Source organism: Perissodus microlepis, chromosome 17 (genome assembly GCF_051167445.1).
Source record: "Perissodus microlepis isolate ML-2025 ecotype Zambia chromosome 17, ASM5116744v1, whole genome shotgun sequence".
NCBI classification, from domain to species: domain Eukaryota; kingdom Metazoa; phylum Chordata; class Actinopteri; order Cichliformes; family Cichlidae; genus Perissodus; species Perissodus microlepis.
The window spans coordinates 18,847,273-18,870,806 of NC_140477.1; the positions used below are offsets into that span (position 1 = coordinate 18,847,273).

Genomic DNA, 23,534 nt, shown 5'->3' on the forward strand with positions numbered 1-23,534 from the left:
AGCTGCCCGACTGCGTCATTCATTTAACCAGAGTTAACCATTTAACCATAGTTTCAAATCCCAAGATCGTGATCGGTGGTTTCATACAGCTCCTAAACACACATTATTTGTATTGCCATTAGACTAGACTCAATTTTTCTGCCTTTTAGACATTTGATTTTTTTCCTAACATTTAAATGAGGAGTAAATTAATTTCCAGGAATATGATGAATTTAGAAACGTACAGTCTGCGTTAGGAGGGGAATTTGGAGGGGAACTTTTTGGTCTGACTGCCAGTAGACTCTGGTTTACGTCCCACTAGAGAAGATTTGGTTTGGCATGAAGTATAACAAAATGACGAGTTTGGAGAGATAAAAACTGTGTTGGTAATGCCATTGGGCACCTTTTCTTTTAACAATGCCAGCAGCTTTGGTAGAACTTCATTAATTAACAACCTGGAAATGTTAATAGGCTGAGATGACAGGATCCAACCCATGGCAAGAAAAAATCAGAGCCCCTCACTACAGGGGCCACATGCTCAGCTTTTTACTTTAGCATGTCACCTGTCTGCAGGTTCAAGGGGAAGGAAACTCCATCCATAATTTTACCAACAATTAAAACAAAGCCAGCTTCTAAACAGATTCCTCAGTCTCTGAAAAATTCCCACTCAGCACACCACTAAACCAGAGCAATAATCTTCATCCTTCATCCTCAGTGTTGTTCAAGAAAACAAAGGAGTGTACCAGCCTTGGGTTTTTTATTCTTTAAAATCAGTTCCTCTGCTCACACCAGACGCAGTTAACATGTAGTCCCTGTCAGCTGTTTCAGTATATCGTATATACTGTATATTTGTTCCTTTAGTGTTTGCCTAAAAATAGAAACTCTTTCTAGTCACGTCCAACACCTCAGAGTATCCTCATGTTCTTTGTTACATAAGGATACTCTGAGGTGTTGGACATACAGTCAAATAGAAAGCAGTTTTCTATGCGACTACGGGGAAAATTTAGTTTTTAGTTTTTAATTTCAAAATGCCATACTGGAGAAAAACAAATTTATCAAAATGAAATGAATAAAACACTTAAACAAGTGACTTATTTGGGATAGTAAAAGCCCAATTTCTAATCCCAAAGCTGTGAGAACAAAACTTACTGAAATTCTGATTTTAAATGATAAATATGCTTTGTTTTGATGTAAAAACTGGTTCTTTCACGAATGCTTATGTTCATGAAATGTGCAAAAGTCGTACAAGACAAACCGGCATCTGCAGAAGGCTTTAATTAGAGCATCTGAACAGCTCCAAACGCCTTTGAACATACAAAATAATGACCTGCATGTTGTTCTCTTCTCGCTGTGGTTCCCAGTGGACCCGAGTGCAGCTGCAGGGGAAACTTATTAATGTTTTCATTCTTGTTTTTGCAGCAAAAACACACGGAGGTGGAGAGGACCACCAAATGGCTGAAGATGCTGAAGAACTGGGATAAATACAAGAACAGTGAGAAGGTGATTCTCCTTTTGACAGCACTGATTTCATTATGAGCAGGAGCGCGTGGCACCCTGCTGTCCACAGCTGTCCTGAACACAGATACAAAGACCATAAATTGGCCTTAATTGATGCAGTTCTAGCCTGACATGTGTAGAACATGAGCACAATGTGGCTTCTGAGATTGTTACTTTGCTATTAATAGCTGCTTTAATAGTAGTGCATGTCCGCGGGGGCGGTCGATTCGCCAGCCGCTAGACGGTGTCGCAAGAGATGATTGGCAGGCGCTCGCCCTCTGCTACAGCTGCACAAACACTGAGCTGCAGTCGATGGGCTGAAGGCTTCTATTGAAGCATCTGAGGCTAGATTTAAAACCTGCAAAGTTAAATCAGTCATACGTGACATGATCAAAAAGTTCTGGCAACTGTTCCATTTAAAAAAATATGAATGAGTAAATAAATAAAATGCAATCCTGATTTAAATGTGTCTGTCGGTTAAACTCATCTTCTTCTGCACATCAAAACTAGGGACGCGTACGGCTCGTCTAGTAGACGATCAGTCATCACTATTGTTCGTCTGACCATTTTACATTTTAATGGATCCCCAATTGTTCTTGAGAAGAATAAAACACTTAATGTGAGGGACTCCACAGTTAAGCAGCATTTAAACAGGGCGGGAGTATGTAATAGGGTCTGTTTGTTGGCAGTCTAGTCAGTTTTCAGGATATCCAGTTCAAATTTGTGTCATGTAGCAAGAAAAACTTGGGCTGATTTAATTATGGTGAAAATCGGGTCAACATCAAGTTCAAAGTCAGACCAAATGTGAAAATCTAGAAATCTCAAGTTTTTACAGCCTGTAGAAGCCAAAGTTTTCAGCCAGTTCTGCTCCAATGATATGGTTAAAGATTGTAAAATACAGCATTTTAGTTTGTAATTCTTCAAGGTCATAGGTCAAAGGTCAGATATCACCATGTTGTCATAAATGCAGGCTGATTTCACCGTATTGTTAATAAAGGCCTTTGGGGCGAGTTGTGCTCTTATTGAAGAATGCCTTTGTTTAGACAGATTATCTGTTTCTTAGTTTTAGACTAGTCGGGAACATCGCTAGTTCAGACGGCTTCCAGTGCAGCTGTTTTTAGACCCTACCAAAGAAGTCTCCTTCTAAACTCTTACTTTGCGATTTCATCTTCGACTTGTCCAAATGGCAAGCATCAGCTTTGGTTTCAAACTGACCTGAACTTCATTGTTGGCTGTAACCGAGTAGTTTCAGGGGTTTACAGTTGAAGAGTCCAAACTTCTCTTAGTAGATGAGGAGCATTCACAGGTTTGTGCACTGGGAATTTGTCTTTGTGTTGCACTACAGACGTCTGAAGCCAACAAGAGTGGCTGCGTCCATGTGTTAGACTGTTTAGGGTCTGGACTTTCCCAGAAAGATCTTGAACCCCGTTCTAATAAAAGTCAGGTTTGTTCTTTTAATATTTCTAAGAGAACGTTTTGGCCAACATATGGTGAGAGGAATTCAGTAAAACCTCCTTCTGAAAATCTGTGTTCTTTTTAGATAATTTATGGTCGGTGTAAAAGGTTTTTGTGAGTTTTCTGATCAGAATGAAAAAAATTGCTTTATTTAACATAAACATTCACCATTGTAACTGTATATTTGTAGAAAATAAAAGTAAACATAATATGTCCTCTTTAATACAGCAATGTCCAGAGTTTTCCACATTAGAAACCAACAGGCTGCTTTACTGCGCTCGGTCATTTCATCTTTAAATATAAAAACAGTCTTCTGTGCAGCTTCAAAATGACCAGGAATGATAAAGTAACACACATCAAATCCACCCTTAAATATCTGAGCCGCATTCCAGCATTTATCTTCCCGAGCTAATGTAAGTCCACTTCTGCCCTCTGCTGCAGTCCGGCTGATACAGAGGAGCTGAATGTCTCTGGAGGACAGCTAGAGGGGGGCAGGTATCAGCTGTGGCTGTCTTCATTGGTGCCTTCTAAGGTCCAGGTTGTTTTGTGGTGTTCCCCGCAGTGCTTCATTTGTATGCATGAATTCAGCAGGGATTACTGAGGTGTGTTGGGCCTTTGAAATGCACTCACTGCTGGCACCAAGAGCGCTCTTAGGCTCTTTTTTTTTTTACTCTCCTTCTGCTTCTTTTTTGGTTTTGCCTCCCTTTTATTTCAAAGCCATTTTCAAGTCGAGTTACAGCCAAGGACGCAGAGAGAACATTTAGCTCGATCCATCACATCACTCAACATCGCCTCCTCCGCTTCCCTCTTCCACCCTTTCTTTCTTCATCTCAGCTTCAGGGATATTTCTTTGCCTTTGTCAGTCAGCAGCGTGCCGTCAGCTCGGCGAGGAAACGGGTCACGCTCAATATACCTCTTATTTTATTTCCATACTTGCCAACTGCTGTGAGAACATTTAGCCCGCAGTTTGAAAGTATGAGAGCAGATGTAAGACAGTCATAAGCTCCCCTTGAGCCACCCCCACCAGCCATACAAGACCAATCCTCCTTACGGTTATCGTGTTTAGCATTATAGTAATTATACCGCAGCAAATGAAAGCTTGTACAGTTCTGAAATCTTTGCTTCTAAGACTATAGCTGTGCCCCAGTCCAGTACTTCACAGTAACTGCTTGGTCACCACAGGAAGTGGTGTTCTTCAGAAAAGCTGTGGTGGAAGTGGAATCTTGAGGATGTTTGTGGTTGTGTTTGGGTATATGATGAGGAATTGTAAAACAGCTAATATGATGGCTTCGTTCAGCAGCTGGGAGACTTTGTTAATATCCAACAGCAGTCACTCAGGTGTGGGTCCAGACAAAGTGAGGCTCCATCAAGGAGCTGGTGTTAAATGTGAAGCCAATTACCGTAATTCCCGGACTACAGAGCGCACCTGATTAAAAGCCGCATGCTCTAATTTTAGAAAGAAAATCAATTTTGTACAGTGTACAAAATTGTACATTGTACAAAATCCGCCGCACCGGATTTTAAGCCGTATGCGTTTCACTCGTAATATGAGATATTTACACAGAAATATTACACGTGAGGATTTTTAACGTTTAATTTAATCCGTAAGGTAACATAAACATGGTAACATACAAAAATACATACTGCAAATGCTTTTTTTTCCTCGAACAGCGCCTGTAACACGGCTACCTTTAAGTATACGTACGTATCAGTAACACACATACGTTGCTTGTGGTTTTTTTACGGAACAGTGCACAAACAACATTACAACGTCTCTTAACAACCGGTAAAAATATATACCATATATATACTACTTATCAATTTTATTGGTCTACTGTTACCAGGCAAAATGTTTTTGGCCGTATGAAAAAAAATATAGATAAAAATAGCCGCACATCAGTATAAGCCGCAGTGTTCACAGTGTGGGGGAAAAAGTAGCGGCTTATGACCTGAAAACTACGGTAATCAGGAAGGCAAACAGCCTCTGAGGTGGATCCATGCTAATTAAATTTGGTATATTTCAAACTGCCAACAGGATTTTTAGGTATAAAATTTCTTTGCACACACTGGTGCTGGCAGGCCCATTTTGATTGTACTTTAAAATAATAATAATAATAATAATAATAATAATGTATACTTTATTGATCCCTGTGGGGAAATTATTTGTTTTTCTCTGCATTTGACCCATTCACTCAGAGAAGCAGTGGGCAGCCACTAAGCAGGCGCCCGGGGAGCAGTGTGTAGGGACGGTACCTTGCTCAGGGGTACCTGTTGAGTGGATTGGAACCCCTGACCTTCCGATCATGGGGCGACCACTCTACCTACTGAACTATCCCTGCCCTTAAAATAGAGCCTGCCTCATATTACACCTTTTAAAGCAGTATTAAAAGTTAAAATGTTTGGCAAATGTGTTGTAAAAATCATTCTCAGTTTCCATCATGGCCATCAAGACTTGAAAAGCTCACTGCTGTCCAGGCTGCTGTAGTGCGGTACATAGCACAGGTGAGGGTGCGAACGTAGCCTGACCAGTAAATCGACAGCTTTACTGTTATGCTCAGCTCTCCACCACAACAGATCCCACACCATCCCAATCCAACTGCTGATCTCATACAAACTCTGTCACTCTGTGATGAGACCTGTTTTACTGTTATCATAACCAGCTGGGTTAAGGCGTCCATGTCAAACGACACATTTTTAACAACTTGGAGAAGAAACGCCAGTTTTTGATACAGGCCGTCACTGCTGCAGGCTGTACTCTGCAGCAATGACCTCTTTAGCTTCAGAGGGAAAAACACTGCCAGCACAGATCCATAAATTGAAGCCACAATAATGTGCAGCTCATTATTTGTAGTTGTAGCAAAAAGAGAAATAGAATTTTGTTCTTAATTTATCTCAACTTCAGCATTTTTTTTTAACTCTGCTAGAAGAACTTGTTTAGTGTAAGGAGGCTCAAGTCCAGCTTTAAATTAACCAAAACTAAATAAGTCATAACTAAATGTAATGCAGGTAAAAGTGTGCAGATTCAGAGTCTGGGTACAATGTGAGAGATTTGTCATTTTTAAGACTTTAAAGGGAGGATTTTAAGACATTTTAATACCAATTAAGGTCTTATTTTTAAGCACCCCCAATGTTTTCCTTCCATATTTTAAATTCATGCACACAGCGAGCTCTGTCTGTGCAGAAGATAAGTGCAAACCAAAGCGTGAACAGCACACGTTCAATGTAAATGTTGACACACATGTAGGCACACAGACACACTCGTGCTCGGAGGATGATTAGTGTAACAGATGCGCTCATTGACTCGCTCATCAGAGCCTAATTACAAGGCTGTTGCACTAGAAACAAGCGAGTCCCAAGTGTGGTGGGTAGGAGGCTGATGGAGTAGAGGCTTTGGACACTTCACACACACCCAACTAAATGTCATTAATTCTCAGATCTTACACACACACACCACTCAGCCCTTTAAATGTGAAAACACACCAGCTGCACACACACAGACACACACACACATCAGTGCATCACACTCATGTGACGCGAGGTTACAGATGGGGTCTGATTTATGGCTCCTGATTAACTCTCAGCTCGTACATGTAAATCAGGCCCGACTCCCTCTGCGTCTGTGTTTCTTGTAAAGCAACAAAAACAGGTTCAGATTCAGAAATAAAATGTAAATAAACACTTTTGCTGCAATATTTTGTACTCTGCAGAATGCTTTGCGTTAATTATTTGAGATCTGTGTAAACTAAAACAAGTTAAATGTTTTAGCCCTCACTAGAAGTTTAACTATTGATGTTTTTGTTCCAATCAGCTTCCAGCACAGCTTTTATTTTCGGAAGAGCCGCCCTCAGGAGAGGGACGGGGTCCAGGGTTCCTTCCCTCAGCATCAACATCTAAGTCAGCATCTGACCAATCACAAATATGGATTTGTCACGTTAAGATAAAACTACAATATTAGAAAAATATGAAGAGGTTAAACACACAACCTGACTGCAACATGGCGGATAGACACAAGTCATCAGTGTGGGCGTGCGAGAGGAAACACGCTTCAAAGTTACGTCTCTGGGGATTGGCTCGTTTTGGGAAGCACCGAACACTGAGGTGCTGCGATTAGTCTTCGGATGTTTTTTAGAGCTGCCTCCTAACACTCTACCATCCTTTCCGTTTGCCTCCGCTGTCAGTCACCTGTGCACACGCACATTTCCTCCCATATCTGCTGTAAAACCGTTCCGGCTGGCTGGGTTTTAATAGGTGGAGACGGAGAATTCACTGCTGCGATTAGCTTTGCTGTTCCAGCAGTTTGCCTTTTAAGACTTAATCTCCCTCAGCCGGAGTCTGACTGATTTTCCATCTCTTTGTCGACACTGGATTACTCTGGACTGTTCTGCATGCATAGCAGTCTATTCTATCTAGACTTCTCACTGCCCGCAGTCTCCGAGTGCATCCAGCCAGATGGTCGTGGTTCACCTTCCAAAGCCCTTTGCTTTCTCTCAGGGAGGGTGCAGCGTACATTCAGGCACGCATTGTTTGTGTTTGTCTGACAGCTTTGACAAGATGAGGGAAGGTCTCTGTATTCTGTGTAATTTTTGGCAGCTGCCAGATGCCCCAGTTACATGTCAGTGGACTGCAGCTACGGCCATGCAACTTGGTGTTTCCTGTCCATGTGTTTGTTTAAATCACTAGTTTATGCAGTGCAACTTCCTGTTTAAGTTATAATGCGGAACATATCCTTGTTTGGTGTATTTGCATTATTAAAAATGTTCCCAATAACATTCAAAGTCAGAGAAATGTGGAATTTTACTCAGTTTGGTCGTGTATTTCATTTTGGTGGAGTGTCAGTGGCTTAATGACCTCTTTTACTCATCCCAGCCACAGGCTAGCACATGTACGGGGTCCAGGCGTCTCCCATTTTGAACGAGGCTCTCGTCTTTTTAATAGCGCCCAAAAAGAGTTTAGCCCTCATCTTCTTCCTCTGAAGCTTTTAATTAAGCAGACTTTTAAAACTTAATCCAGTCACACACAGCAAAGTATTAATTGTGGATGGATCATTTCAGACGTTCTTCTTGGCTGACGTTTTGTGTGTGTGTTTACAGTCCAGCTATTCCTCTGTAGCCAGCTGTGAGATAGAGGACAATTAAAAATGAGCCAGCTTAGCTAAGAGCACGGACGTTAAAAGGCTTTTTTTACTAAAGCTAAAAACAAGAAATACATCAATAAAAACAAACTAGGTATTAAACAAACTAGACCTTTAAAAACGAGGATTAAAACAACATTGTCAACATAAAAGTACAAAGAAAATGTGTTGCCATAGTTACATTTTTGCAGTATAGTTACATAAACTAAAAATAACTTAAGATGAAAGTAAAGAAAAAAGCTAATTAGATCCTTCAAATCACCATAATTTAATGGAAGTGAATTTCCTCTGTATGTACTCTGTTGATGTTTTAGAAAATGCTGATATGAACTAACATTGAAACAAAACCATCCAGCTACAGGCTGAGTCAGGACCATAAAAAGATTTTAACTGGATAAAAAAAAAAACACAACACAAAAAGTCAAAAGTACAAACATTACATTATTAGTTTTAACAGTGAAGAAACTACTCATCCCATGATGCATTGCAAAGACTTTGCACAATCATTGAGCTGAATCCTTTTTGCTGTCAGTGTTGGATAATAGTTTATTTGACAGGTTTTTGTGGGGTGTGTGTCAGTATGCTACAGCACTTTGTTCCTGGCTGTGATTGTCACTCTCAATGTTTCTAAAGCTTTGTGCTTAAAGGTTTCCATGGTAACCACAATCTCCACCAATCAGGGGCGCTGTTTCAGTTTTAGGATTGTGGGTAGAGCAGTTCTTGTATTTGTTTTTTGTTGTTGTTATAACAAGTTTGACATCAAACAGATTTGTGGTTCATACCAGTTACATATAATCGAGCTCACAGTAAGTCTGCTGTGGATTTTACAGTATTATGCCTCCTAATCAGAACATGAGTGCTATCATTATAGCCTGAACCTCACTGCTGAGATCTATGAGGGTGACTTCTGCACTAAGTGAAGGCAGAGGAGATGAAAAGTGAGTTTCAATAATCCAGAAATTAAAGTGAATATGAAAGGCTCCCAGAACAAGACTTCACACTTTATTAAACTAATATTTTTAACCAGAGATCTGCAGCTGAAGTGCTTCACAAGAGATTGAGGCCATGATCCTAAGAGCACGGTGACACCTGTTAAAGTCACAGATGAGGCTTTGTGAGCTTATCGTCTTATGCTGAATATGCAGAGGAAAAGAAAGAACCACCACATTCATCCCATCTTCACATTTAATGTTTTGTTGGACTAAACCTTGCACGGCCCTTCTGATGGCCTAAATGTGGAGTGATTGTCTGAGGTTAAAGTTCCTTTTTGAAGGTTGCTAATGATGACCTCCTGCTGTTTGTTTCCTTCCAGCTGCTCAGGAGGATCTACAAGGGAATCCCCCTGCAGCTCCGAGGGGAGGTGTGGTGTCTGCTGCTCGATATACCCAAAATAAAGGAGGAGAAGAAGGACTTCTATGAGGTATCACTCCAGGAATTCTCTGCTAAACACTGTCTCTCAGGCTCAATTTTATAAAATGTCTGCAGCGTTCATCAAAACGCGAGCCTCATAAAGATTCATAAGCGAGCTGACGAACACCTCGGCTTTATTTGATTTCACTGAGCTTCAGAGTTATTGTGGCCAAGCAGCAGCTTTGGAAGTTTAATCGTGTTTGTGAAAAGCTGCACGGCCTGCTCCGGCACACGGTAAAGATCTTTTTGGTTTTTTTCCTCACTCCTGGATAAAGTTTGGATCTCATTAGAAAGTTTAACTAGCAAGATCAATATATCACTGCCTTCACTGGCTGGGAAGTGGTCTAATTATGAGTTAGGCCACATGCACTAAATGATGTGGAAAATATAAAGTGAAAAAGAGAAGATTTCTCCCCTGTGAGCAGGGCAGCTCTGTCCACAATAATCCATCAGATTTCAGGAGGTGTAATTTAGTCGTGTTTGGTTTGTGTTTTTTTAAACATTTATTACCCAAACTTTGTGTCTGTAGTTAGCATTACATACTGTCAGTAAGAAAAAATGATATCAAGAAAAGTTGCAATAATCTATGCAAAAAAATCAACAGAATAAATATTTAAGATTAAGTTTAGAGGTTTTATTCAATTTACCAATTTAGATCATTTCATTCAAGATCATGAAGGTAAAACATGCTTTAGAACAGGACAGGTCACCAATCTGTAGCAGGTCAAACACACAGAGACAGAACCATTCACACCTACACCGATTAACCAAACTCCACTAAAGCCTGGGGTTGCATAACATCTAAATCAGGTAATTATTCTAGAAGAAGAGCATTATTGAAAATAAGGCTACGTCCACACGTACACGGGTATTTTTGAAAACTGAGAGTTTTCGTTTTTTTAAAAAAAATCCCGTCCACACGTAAAAGCCAAAAACGAAGGAAAACGCTGCTAGGAACATGCCAAAGCAGCAGGTGGCGCTATATTCCTATCCGTGTAGAAATGTTGGCCAATCAGAAGTCAGCCTGGGTGGGAAAGCGTAAACAAAGATGGCGCATAGAAGCAGAACTGAGTCCTATGTGTGGAGGGACAGTGACTGTGTGTGTATATGTAAGCATTTAAACACTGTAGAGAGTAAAATTAACAGTAATGGTATTTTGTGTAAGTCCGCCATTGTAGAAATTCATTTTACCGAAACAATAACCTGGCGCACAGTGTGACGTCAAAAAATGCGCACACCTTTGACGCTGCGTTTTCTCCGTTTTTCTTGTCCACACGTAAATGCAAAAATGGAGTTTTCAAAAATATCCACCCTGGCAGGCGTTTTTAAAAATCTCCGTTTTCAGTGACCGAAAACGCCGTTTACGTGTGGACGAAAGGTGCAAACGCATAGAAAAATCTGCGTTTTCAAAAATACCCGGGTACGTGTGGACGTAGCCTAAGGCAGCAGCCTCGCTCTCATCCACCGCTCACACCTCAGTCTGCTGCTTCACTTAACCCTGAAACAATATTGTCGTGTAAAAAAAGTGAAAAATATTTAGTACATGGGATGTTTTATCTGTTCTAGCTAGCTCTTTTAACCAGCTGCGTAGAGCCCTCCTTCATCACCCTGTAATCTTATCAGTAATTTCCATCCACTATTTGCTCTTCCTGTAACACAGAGTGCAACTATGGAGTGATCCAGCCACGCTCTGAGATGCTTGTTTTCCTTTAGGTCACACATTACCAGCTGCTAGCTTCTCCTCTGTTGTAGCCTGGTTCTACTTGACCATTTTGTTTGTTTGTTTGTTTTTCTTGTTTGTTTGTTTGTTTGTTTGGGGGGGGGGGGGGTCACCTCAAGTGGGGAAACAAGTGAGTTTTTTCACCTTGAGCTGGCACAGTTTTCTTGCAAGACGTTTCTATAGCAGTGATATCACAATATGACCCTACTGTGCATTTCGAAGCCTCAGTGTTAGTGTTTATTATTTTTTTAAAGCCAGAAGTGAGCGTTGGGTGCCAAGTTATCAGCTGAGGCTTCGAAAGCTCGATCAGCTTTGTGAACCCACAAACTCTGTGGACATCGACGCCTGCTATTTAGTACTAAATGGCACTTCTGCTTGCATTCGTTCTTTGTTTTGTGGCTGTTTTCAGAAACTGAAGGCCAGAGCCAGAGGAATATCCCCCGACATCCGGCAGATCGACCTGGATGTGAACCGAACCTACAGGGACCACATCATGTTCATGCATCGCTATGATGTCAAGTGGGTACTTTCACATTTTACTACATCCAAGCAACCATCTGCAAGTTCATTGCACACAGCTGCAGTAATGTTGGTTGTGTTGCTTATTTAAAGCAGCTTTGCATTTTTGAGCTTAAAAGTTTCCTGTGTGCCTTTTAAGGACTTATATGAAAGCCTTTCAGTTCCTGAGTAATTCAATTTACATAACCTTGTACATAAATGTGCCTGCATGGGGGAAGATACAACGAGCCTTCACTTCACTGTCAGAAAGCCCAAGAACAATGACTGCTCTCGCTATTTGACACGTAATCTCAGTAAAAGTAACAAGAGCACAAACACAACGGGAGTCAGTAATCATCTGCAGATATGCATGCATTTTCACTCTCTGCGAGGAGAAGGCGGCTTCTCCAGTGTGGAAGTGAGAGATCTCACGTCTCCTTTCTGCTCTGCCTTCCGCTTTGTTGCGTGACTCTGAGGAAAGACCTGTACCCGTTAGCGCCGTTTTGCCTTTTCACACTGCTTTTCTGATATTTGGAAGTGCATTCAGGCTTTGCAGCGACACAACTCAGCATCAAGGCTGGTGTGCAGCTCCAGGCCACATGCATGCATCTTAACTTGAAGCCAAAGACGTCACTGAAGTGTGTTTATTAAAGTTTTTGTATGAACTGTGGTTTGTTTGTGCTTTCAGGCAGCAGGCGCTCTTCCACGTCCTCACAGCCTACTCCATGTACAACACAGTGAGTCATCCAAGCTCGCAAGACTTTGAGTTGTAACATTTTCACTGAAGACAATAAAGGTGCACATGAAGGCACCAATCTAATATTTTGTTATTGTAGCAATATTGGTAACACTTTTTATTACAGCTAGGTAAAACCTGGTATGTCAGTGGGGCTCATATGAAGTACTTGCTGACATAACTGCATTTATATTGGCTGATATATAGAAATTGAAAAAGTAAACAAGAAATGAGAGAAACACCCTTCAGCCAGTGTTGCATAGTGTGTCCACCAGAGGGCGCTCTGCAACTTCCCCTGTTTGGAACGCCACAAATACAACAAGCAGCTAATCCGAGTAGACTCGGGGCGAGTGTGAGCGACAATGAAACGATTATTTTTAAACTGAAGGTTACAAATGTTTCAGGAGAAAATAAATGTATATCAGCTGATATATTTGATTTTTAAATTACCAAGTTTCAGTGTCAGTCTTAAAAATCGGTCTGGCTCTAATAATAAAACTGTAATAGTGTATTAACAATGTGAAACACTAATTAAGTAAATAGCTTGATATTACCAAAAGAAGTAACAACAATCATTTCTTTTTTAATAAAAGTACTAAAAAGATAAAACCATTTAGTAACAGTAGGTAACCTACTAAACTACTAACCTAATAACAATAAATGGTAATACTTGTGTAGTACCTGGAGTAAAAACTGTAGTCTAGTGAGATTATTGGGGTAAAAACAATATTAAGTTAATAAAGTTTGATTGTGACATCGACATCGCCTTCAAAATTCACATTAAATTTACCCCACTGCAATGTTGAAATCATTTCCCTCTGATGTTTAAAATAAGTCTTTCTTTAAAAAGATAATTATTGATTATTATTCAACTTTATCAACTCACTGTCATCCCTGAAGTAGGGAAGAAGAAGTACAGTAACTTTTCCAGTTTTACCTTCGTGCTGTGAATTCTTTCAGTTACGACCTCCTGAAACACACAGAGGTGAACTAAGCTAAGAGTTTTTCTCCAACACTTTTGATCCCTCATATTTCAGAGGTAGAAGACATATAGATGTCAGATGTGAAATATATAATTGGGCAATGTTTAAAGGAAAAATGAAAACCATTCCAAGTGTCCCAGTATCACAATATCACAGTGAACCCTGACACCTGCAGTTTGCCATTCGATTCAACATAATAAAATAATATATGTCTAATGGTGATAACAGTTGTGTTAGTTTGTGTGTAATAATAATGAAGCAGGGCTGAAAAATGCTGAACTACAGATTTATTGTTAGGTCACTGTATTGGTATGATGACTTATCTGCACTTACAGATATTACTTTATCAAAGATTGTATATCCTTTAATAATTATCTCACTATAAGCTATCTCAGTGTTTCACCTCAAATAAAGGAACTGTATGTAAATTAAGTTAAGCCAAGTTTACAAAAGTAAAGCAAAGAATGGCTGCGTTGTTGTTTCCCCTCAGCTGATTGATGTGTGTTTGCAGGAGGTGGGCTACTGCCAGGGCATGAGTCAGATCACAGCTCTGCTGCTGATCTACATGAATGAAGAGGACGCCTTCTGGGCTCTCGTCAAACTGCTGTCTGGGCAGAAGCACGCCATGCACGGTAACGTGCGCACCTCACTAATGGTTAAACTAAACAAGAACTGTAACTGTAACTGAATGTGCAAAAAGAAAAAGAGGAAGTTTCTTGCACATGATGTGCAGACCGCTTGTACTGAATTCAGTGTGCACAGCTCCTGCAGCCTGAGTGTTGCATGCTGACTCCTTAAAGTGGAGTTCAGATGTCAAACTACAAAAATCCTCGGCATAGACAAACTTTGATTGTCCGTTGCACTTTGTGTAATCACCACGTTCGAATTTACTGGCCTAAAATTGCTGTCACAGAGGGTTCAGATCATCTGCCAAGTTCTTTTTTAAAAAAAACATGCCTGGCCTGTTCCTGTTTCCACAGAGCTGCTCAGAAGGTGACAAACCATCTGTTACGTCAGGTTAAGGCACGAATCTTCTGACCACAGCTGCCAGATTTGCATTTTTGACATTTAGAGTGTTTAACTGACTCTGGTCTCTGCACTGAAATGACCTTGAGCGACTCTGGACCTCCTCCAGTCTTATCAAGCGTTAAGCGATAAAATTATCAGCGAAAGGCATCATTGAGGAAGCACTCAGGACAAATTAGCAGCACGCATGCTGCTGCAGTGAGCTCATGAATCTAACTTTAAACATCTGGACACACAGATGTGTAAGTTTACAGACATAGTTTAAGGGATTATCATCATTACGGCTCTTTTCTCCACACCTTCAGGGTTTTTTGTCCCTGGTTTCCCGAAGCTGATGCGTTTCCAGGAGCACCATGACCGCATCCTCAAGAAGATGATGCCCAAACTGAAACAGCACCTGGTGAGAAACACGAGACCTGTGTGACAATTAACAATGAAGCAAGTGCTGCATAACGTAGCAGCTAGACATAGTGCCAGAAATGAAACCTTTAATCCCTCAGAGGTGGCTGGTTAATCCTCACTCTGTCACCATTTTCTGTTTGCTGCAGGACAACCAAGAGGTGTTCACCAATCTCTACACCATGAAGTGGTTCTTCCAGTGCTTTCTGGACAGAGTGAGTGCAGTTACAAGCAAGATATGATCTCACAACCTTCAAAAGGATCTATGAAGACATGTAGAACAGCAGCAACGTAACTTGGTTAACTCATAAGCTGGGTATTTCCATCATAAGGTGGTTAGCACCTGTACGCGTGAAGGGTTTCATGACTCCCAGCCTCAGGGCTTTATAAGCTAGTGTGCTCCTGATGCCAAGCCTGGATAATTGTGAATCCATCCAAGGTGCTTTATGCTGCAGAAAGAAACCCAACAATCAGTAACTGAAGTTATTGAATAATTTTTTATTATTAACAACCAATGATGTGATTTCTCTACTTGGTTTCAGCCAATGAGCTGCTCCAATTCACCAACCAACCCAACACGTTTCTGACCTCACAGCCCGTAAACAGCTTTTAATCGCCAGGAATGTGAGAGGTTTAGGAGCCTGTCAGTTGTGGATTTTTACTTTATTTGTATTTATAAAGCACCTTTAAACCCAACACTTTCAAACAAAGTTACAAAGCTCTGAACAGTAATGAAAGCAACAAATATGAAAAGTTACAAATGAATATATTGGATATTAAAGAGGATAAAAGGATCAGCAGTCATGGCAAACCACAAGCTTTTGGAATGACTAACGAGACCATGCCGGGAGATTTTCCCACTCCTTTTCAACAAGAAAGCTGTGACGACTAATATCACTTCTCTTTTTCCTTTTGACTGGTAATCACAACAAAAAGCAGCACTGTACACTGACCCATCGCTGACTCAGAGTCTGCTGCATGTGCAAAGCTATGGCTGCTTTTGGAGGTCGTAGCATGCATGCAGTATTTAGGATTTTTAAAAGATTACGATTATGTTTTGTGTAAGTTAGAGTAATCAGCGCTCCTTTAAAATAATTCCCAGTAGAGGTTAAGTTCGTTTTTTTTTCACGGCAACTGCTGACAGTCACAAAAATATAGATAAATTGCCTTCTTCAGTAACTTATCGTCTAACTTTTCGTTCTGCTCATGGTCAGACTCCCTTCACACTGACCCTCAGGATCTGGGACATCTATATCTTGGAGGGTGAAAGAGTGCTGCCTGCCATGTCCTACACGCTCCTCAAACTGCACAAGAGTAAGACTGTTTCCTCCACAAACTGAAACCAGCTGATTTCACCCCTCACAACACTTCTCATCAGTGTGAGTGTGTGTGTGTCTGCAGAGCACCTGATGAAGCTGTCCATGGAGGAGCTGGTGGAGTTTCTGCAGGTGACTTTGTCCAAAGATTTCTTCTACGAGGACGACTTTGTGATCGAGCAGCTGCAAGCGTCCATGACAGAGCTCAGGAGGGCGAAGCTGGACTTGCCCGCACCAGGTACTTCTGCACCAAACAATCCGTTTTCTATAAATTATCAAAAAGTCTGCTCTTCTCAAGTAAATCAATCTCCAGTTGGTTTTAAACTTGTGTTGGAGAGTGACAAAAGTTCCTCTATGCACAAACAACTCCAGAAACCTCACCTCCAAATGCTTTTTTAGTGCAAATGTGACAAACAAATCCAAGCCAAATGTCAGATTTTACGCTTTTATTCTTGAGGATATCGCTGTACACTCAATCTATGATCTACTTCATCTGTTGGTCAGGAGAAAAAGCAATTTAGTTCTATAAATTTGGAAATAGAAACATCTTCCAACATTTCTTAATTGTTCTATTTAATGGCAAAATGTAAGAAAATTGTTTGAGATGTTCACAATCAAGAGGCCAAAGGGAATCAAAGAATCAGCGTACGCCCAAGCTGGTACTAGCATGGCTCTATCCATACATGAAGATCCTCTGAGGGTCCACCTGAAGTCCACAAGATGAGTGAGCTACCACTAAGAAAGGGAAAAAAACAAAAACAACTACACAAAAATAGACACATTAGTCAGAGTTAGTCGGTGCCCTGACAAACAAACTAACTGGTGTCTATGTAGGTTCTCACTCAGCCTGGGCTCTGTACTACTAAGCAAGCTTAACATATCCAGGGTTTCTTTCCCTTATCTGGATTTACTTACACTATAACCCAACTTCAGCCGGGATAAGTGCTCACATTAAGGTTGTTCTAACCTAAGTTAACCCCTACACATGCAATGTAAGCTCAAACTGCACTATAAAATACGTAATTTATTAAATTAGAGTTAAAAGTTTTTATTCTCAGTTTAGTTTTTTTTCTACTCAAAAAGCTTTTGTGGTTTTAATTTGGTCATTCATCAGTGCTTTACCCTACCACACCTGCAGGGGTAAATACCTCAAAAACACTGGTACAGTCAGTTGCAGTCAGCCAGCTCTTTTATTGTGATCATGTGACCAACAGCCAGCTCCCCTACTGTAGGTAGAGGGCGTTGTGACCAGCCAGGTCTGCCCCAGCTCAACTTCGGTCCCGCCTGGCTGCAGTGCGAACATCAAACATACGTGTTCACAACAAAGTCAAACACCGGTCCAGATGTGCCAGCTGACTGTGCTTTTCGAATCCTGCTCTGTCTCCTCATTAATCTGCCTTTTCTCCCCTCTTCTTTCAAACAATGTAAGCCAACAACAACAAAAGTGTGGCTGTGAGCGGCGGCCACATTCCCTCCTACAACAGCAACCGGTGGGCTATCCTGACTGGTCCTTCGTTCTCCATGTCTCTGTCCATCTGTCCCACAGTCAGTCCGTCCTGTCTGTCGCCTGTCTGTCCCGCAGCACTCGGTTTATTTTTCTTTGTTTCTGTCACAAACTGATCTTCCAGCATAATATTTCAGACTTGCTTTGCTGCTTATTTGGAGTCCTTCAATGGTTAGCTCATCTCTTACCTTTAGTTTTTGATCCCCTACTCCTTTTTGTTTTGACTACAATGTGGCTGCAGATGTAAAATTGATGATATAAGGCGCCCTCTGGTGGGAAACTAAAAGTATTGCATGACTCTGTGTGGAGAACTTTAGTTTTTAGAGACAAAATTCCTCATCTTCTAAATTAACCTTGCATTTGTGCTAATGTTACTTAAAGGCACAGCCGTAAATTTAGATAAAGGTCCTTAATGCATCTACACCTGTCTTCACAGTCTTTTCCAGGTTCCTGTGTGGTTGTTTTCCTCCTGCGTTACACTATATAAACCTCTATAACAGCAGCTGTAGCTGAAGGAGGAAGGGCTTTCCTTTCTTCCAGAGCCCACACAACTTTAATAGTAGTCTGTTCGCTTTCCTGCCTGCTGACAAGATAATGGGCCTTTTTTTGAACACTGGAGGCTTTTGTTAAACTTATGTTTTAACAGCTATCTGCTGCCACATGTGCTGCTGTGCAGCAGGGCTATTTTAATCTGCATCCTTGTGTCTGAATAGGCTGAACTGTGAGATTTGACAGTTTTATGATTCTGAGTGTTTACTTGGCTTAATTTAAGTTTTTTTAATCACCACAGCATGTAATTTACTCAGTACTCTGAGTTCTTTATTGTTTCCAACAACTGCAGAAATGGCATTTAATACAGGGGTGTTGACTTCAAAGAGCAGTTTTATTTGCCTCTGACCTGTCAGCAGGTGAGGTGAAAAGACTCTACAGCAGCATTTCTACAGTCATGCTGGAAAAACCATCGCTCACTACACTGGCATCACTTTTCTGTTTGCATCACACAAGTTAAAGGACACTTAAAACAAAATCTGAACAACTTACAACTTACTTACCTCAGTTAAGATTCAAAACCCTGAAGAAGAATCTCCAGCCATCAGTTTGTGTCCTGAAGCACTTTGGACCTGGAGCAGGACAGTGATTGAATGGCTCAAAAAAAACTAAATGAAGGCTTTGGAGTGGCCGGGTCAAAGCTTAAACGCAAATCTGATTGATGTGCTTTGACCTTAAACAGGCTGTTTGTGCTGGAAAACCCTCCAGTGTGGCTGAATTAAAACAATTCTGGGCCCAAATTCCTCCACAGCAATGTGAAACACACGTAGTCAGTAACTGCAAAAGTTTGATTGCAGTTGCTACCAAGGGTGGCACAAGCAGTTATTAGGGTTAAGGGCTTATAACGTCTTTCCTCCTTAACAAATGAAAAACTGCGTTTCGTATTCTTCCCTTATCTTTGTCTTATATTGATATTTGTTCCAATATCAGAAATATGTAAGTGTGATAAATATGCAAAAAACTACAAAATTAATAAGGGGCAAACACTTTTTCACAGCACTGTATAAACCTCTTGATTGAGGGCTGTAGTCTTGCAGTAGCAGAAGAAACACAAGTTTGATTTGTATTTTGTTATCTAATAAAACGCACGAATGAAAAAGATGATTGTGTTTTGGCTCGTCTAATAAACGTGAATGGAAATGAACGAAGAAAACAAAACAGAAAAGTTGGTTAGGAAAAAAATTTCATCAGTTGAAATTTATAGAAAGTCCCAAGTTTCTATTTTTTTTTAAATTAAAACAATAAATTAAATAAGTGAAAGACGTTAACTTTGTCCCCCGGTGGGTTTTAAGCAGTTTGTGGTGGAACAAAAGTGACCGAGGTCAGTGGGTAATTTCGTCACGCACACGCTCTTTAGTCTGTGGATGCAGGTCCAATAAGTCGACTTCCTGGATAACTCCCACAGCGCTTCCTCTTCCTCCAGCTGCTGTCGTCCTGACCTCACTCTGGTCATCACTTTTTCCCTTAAAACACCCACATAACCCACACCGTGTGTTCCTGTCAGCTCTGCTCATTTCTTTCAGATGTAAAGCAGCAAGTTTGAGTACTAATGTCAAACCTTGTACTGGTTGTAGAAGCTGAGTACTCTCTCTCTTTTTTTATAGTTGTACTTATAAGTCTCAGTGCATTTAAGAAGGTTCATTAATCAAGAAATATTTCTGTATGACCTTTCAAGCCTGGAGCTACTACTGCAGCCGAGTACTGTTTAATGAAATGTAGAAAGACTAATAATTTCAGAGCACACTCAGTAGAGTGTCTCTTCCTAATTGAGTCTCCCATGATGGGAATTTATATCAAACATTATTTCTGATGTTTTTTTCCCTATCCTCCTCCCACTCTTTGCCTGTGGATATGTGATTATGTGTCTTCATGAGTGTATTCTCCTTTATTTTGTACTCTCTATGGCAGTGTTGTTGCATGAATTCATGTGCCCGTTTGTGACACGTCATCAGATGTGAACCAGCGCCACACAGTGTGTTCAGTCATCACCGCTCACCTTTGTTTCCTGATGGCGTTCTAATGCGTTTACACCTTTTTTCCCCCTCCGATCTTTTACAGGTAAAGAGGACGAGTTTCCCAAGAAGCCTCTAGGGCAGCTTCCTCCTGAGATAGCCGTAGCAAACCACGTGGCCAACGGTCAAAGCCACGCGGAGCCAGCTGAGCCACCCAGGGAGCCAAGTCCTCTACCAGACCCCCAGCGGGACGGACGGCCCCCGAGCCGAGCCCACCGGGAATCACTGGAGAAACGGATCCGTCACCACAAGGGGGACAAAAGGGAAACCCACTCCAGGGGGTCAGGTGAAATCTCAAATGAGACACAAAAGCAATCCACCTCCACCACACCAGAGAGGGGGGCGACACCGCTGTCAGCCCCCACCCCAACACCACAGATGACCGCTGTGGATGGAGGAAAGGCTCACGCCATCGCCAACCACAACTCCAACGCAGCCTCTAGCTCCCGCAGAGACATGCCTGGGCCCCGGTGGGTCAAACCCTCCGAGACAAAGCTAGAAGCTTTGCGGGAAATTCAGATGAGCCGAGGGCCATCGCCGGCTCCTTCCAGCCCAGATGACACCGCTCAGCCTCACCGCCGGCCACGCTCCAAGGGCTTCGCCCCCGGCACCGACCGAGGCTCCAATGCCTCCCAGTATGATAATGTACCAGGGCTGCCGGAGCAGGACTTCGAGATCCTGGAGCTTGAGAAGCCTCCGTCCAGATTGAGGCCCTTTCGTAATGAGATACCCTACAATGTGTCAGCCCTGCATCAGGGCAGCCCGAGCCACGGGTCCAGCCTGTCCGGGAGTGTCGTCTCCGTGGCACCCGGGCCCAGAATGGCCAGACAGCCTCTTCCTCCTCGTTTTCCTCACAACAGTCCTGTAAATGTTCCGACTGGCTACCCTGACCCAAAGAACCAGTTCCATACCCCGCCTCATCAGCACTCCCCAGGCAGGACTACTACTGAGGTCCCCATTCCACATCCCACCCAAAGCGTGGACAACAGACTCTATGCTCTGCCCTCCCGATATCCTGCACCGCCCAGTGCATTGTATGGAGAACGAGCGTATGCCACCACCCAGCGACAGCCCAACAGCTTCTCCCCAGACAAGACCCTCATGAATAACACCTTCGCCACCTACCGCAGGCAGCCGACGCACAGCTCCGCCCGCAATCCTCGGAACCCCAGGCCTCCCCCGGAGCTGGACAACCAAGGGAGCTCCACCCCCATCTATCTGCAACAGCTCACCTCCACAGCACAGGTCTACAGGTTCGAAGGACACCAGCGGGGTGAGCCAAACCCGCACTACCTGCCAGCTCAGCAGGGTGTAGATGGGCTCCAGTGGGAGCCAACGGAGGAGTTGCCCCCTACATCCCCAGGTGGGATGCCTCGCTCACCCAGCTTCCAGAAAGCGCAGATGTCACCCCTCGCAGAGTTCACCTTCCCCGACAACCCGGACACCCTGCGTCAGTACCGACCGCAACTCCAAGAGCAGCAGCAGCACCAGCGGCCTGTGTTACGGCAACAGCTTCCCCAGCTGTTTGGAGGACCACACTACAGGCACGCACAGGAGGCGTTTGCCATGCAGGAGTCCATGCTGCTGTGACAGGACGATATGACGAGACACTGTAAAAACTAAAAGAAAAGAAAACTGAGGCGTAGTCACCAACACTGTGGTAAAGACGACCAGTAGTCCTAGCTTTGTTAGGAACCGGCTTCTACTTTGGTCCTGTTGTCGTTCATGTGTGAAGTACTGACCTCCTGACTGTCACGCTGCATCGTAACGTTGCAGGACCCACCAGCCGCTGTTTTTACTGATCACTTTAAAAAAAAGATTAAAAAGACTGACTGAAGATTTCATTTTATTTTTGGATGTAAATCATTAACAAGAGGTGACAAAATATAAATATATCTTTTAGAGTCTGATATGTACAGAAGATTTATTTTTTTTTGAGTTATCGGTAACAGGGGAATTTTCTCCTGAGCGCCGATTTATTTTCCATCTTTATTTTTTTATATCTTACTCTCCAGATATGTACCGTAGAGATCAATTAACTCGATATGCTTGTGAATGTTATTTTTAAAGAAATATGACCAATGGTAGAATTAGCAAACAGTGCTACACGGGTTACCGTATGTCTTGATTTCCATTTAAATTTTTTTAAGCAGGTTTTGTTAAAAAATGTTTAGGACCATGCTTTCTTTAGTTTTTGTCCATTACTAATAGTTTGTTTTTGCATTACTTCAGGCCAGTCTTGTTTTTAATTAATTTCAACTGGGCGGCTCAACATATAGACAGCTGATTTTTGAGGGCTAATATATACTTTTTTTTAAAAAAAAATATGGCTTTAAGTTATCTTGATTGTTATGTAACCATTGATGACACATTTTTTTAATTGCTGTGACATAGTTATCACATCTCGAGCACATGGAGTCCGAGATGGTTTTAAACTACTTTCAGTACAAGGTTGCTTAACTTCATTATGTTTTACTACTCTCAACAATGTCACATCCACTGGCATACAGTCATCTGGCGCGCGCACACACGCACGTCACAAATGTGAGTCGCATTTTTACCCACCTACTTTTCATACTCTGATGTAGATGCAAGTACTTTCAAACAGTACTAAAATGTTCTTTACATCCCCTCAGTCATCTTTGGGTTTTGTTTTAGTTGTGAAACAGCTAATTGCAGTCCATTCTGATACTTTGCTTAATAAAAAGAGGCGGGGTGAAAATGAACCTTTAAATTTGTTTGTGGTTTTTTAAAATCAGCTCAATAAAAAAAAAAGGGGGGGGGGGGTGATATCGGGTGTTTTTATATATATTAGGATGCAGTGCATGGAGAAACACTGATGTCACACTTATTGTAAAATATTATATTGTAAATGAGTTTCCAGTGTTGCGAAAGCTTCCAAACCACCACAATTCCTGGATAATGGAATTTCTTGTGCACTCCAAAGGGGCCACGGGTTTTACTTGTAGGACTTTAATGAATATTTTTGTTTAGCAATCAGCAGTAAAAGGAAAATGCACAGGCTTCTGTCACGTAACGGTCACATATTGTTGCCTTTATTGTATACAGCGTTCAATTAGCAAAAAGCCAAATGTGAGCAATGGCAAACCCTGAAAATGTAAACTGTAATTTTAATTCTGGAGTCACTTCAATGCTCTCTCAAGTGCATCTATAAACAATTAAATACAACATGCAGTGTCGGCACCTTTACGCACTTTGCTCTGCATATGCTCAGCCCTCAGTGACCCTAAAAACTTCCACTTTGGAGTAATCCCACTTACAGATGATCATGGAATATCTAGGAAGTGAAGCAGTCGGT

General features: G+C 41.8%; 1 protein-coding gene across 4 annotated transcripts in view; it reads left to right on the plus strand.

Moving 5' to 3' along the window:
* The window catches only part of usp6nl (USP6 N-terminal like), a 97,517-nt gene extending 74,576 nt beyond the window's left edge, over positions 1-22,941 (plus strand). For all 4 annotated transcript variants that reach the window (XM_084909245.1, XM_084909247.1, XM_084909243.1 and 1 more), the window contains 10 exons: positions 1,399-1,479; positions 9,375-9,482; positions 11,602-11,711; positions 12,379-12,427; positions 13,921-14,041; positions 14,741-14,835; positions 14,984-15,049; positions 16,049-16,148; positions 16,236-16,388; positions 20,262-22,941. In XM_084909245.1, coding sequence (XP_084765371.1) covers positions 1,399-1,479; positions 9,375-9,482; positions 11,602-11,711; positions 12,379-12,427; positions 13,921-14,041; positions 14,741-14,835; positions 14,984-15,049; positions 16,049-16,148; positions 16,236-16,388; positions 20,262-21,805 — 2,427 coding nt within the window. In that variant the 3' untranslated portion in view covers positions 21,806-22,941. The remainder of the gene's footprint in view (positions 1-1,398; positions 1,480-9,374; positions 9,483-11,601; positions 11,712-12,378; positions 12,428-13,920; positions 14,042-14,740; positions 14,836-14,983; positions 15,050-16,048; positions 16,149-16,235; positions 16,389-20,261) is intronic.
* Positions 22,942-23,534: the final 593 nt, after the last annotated feature.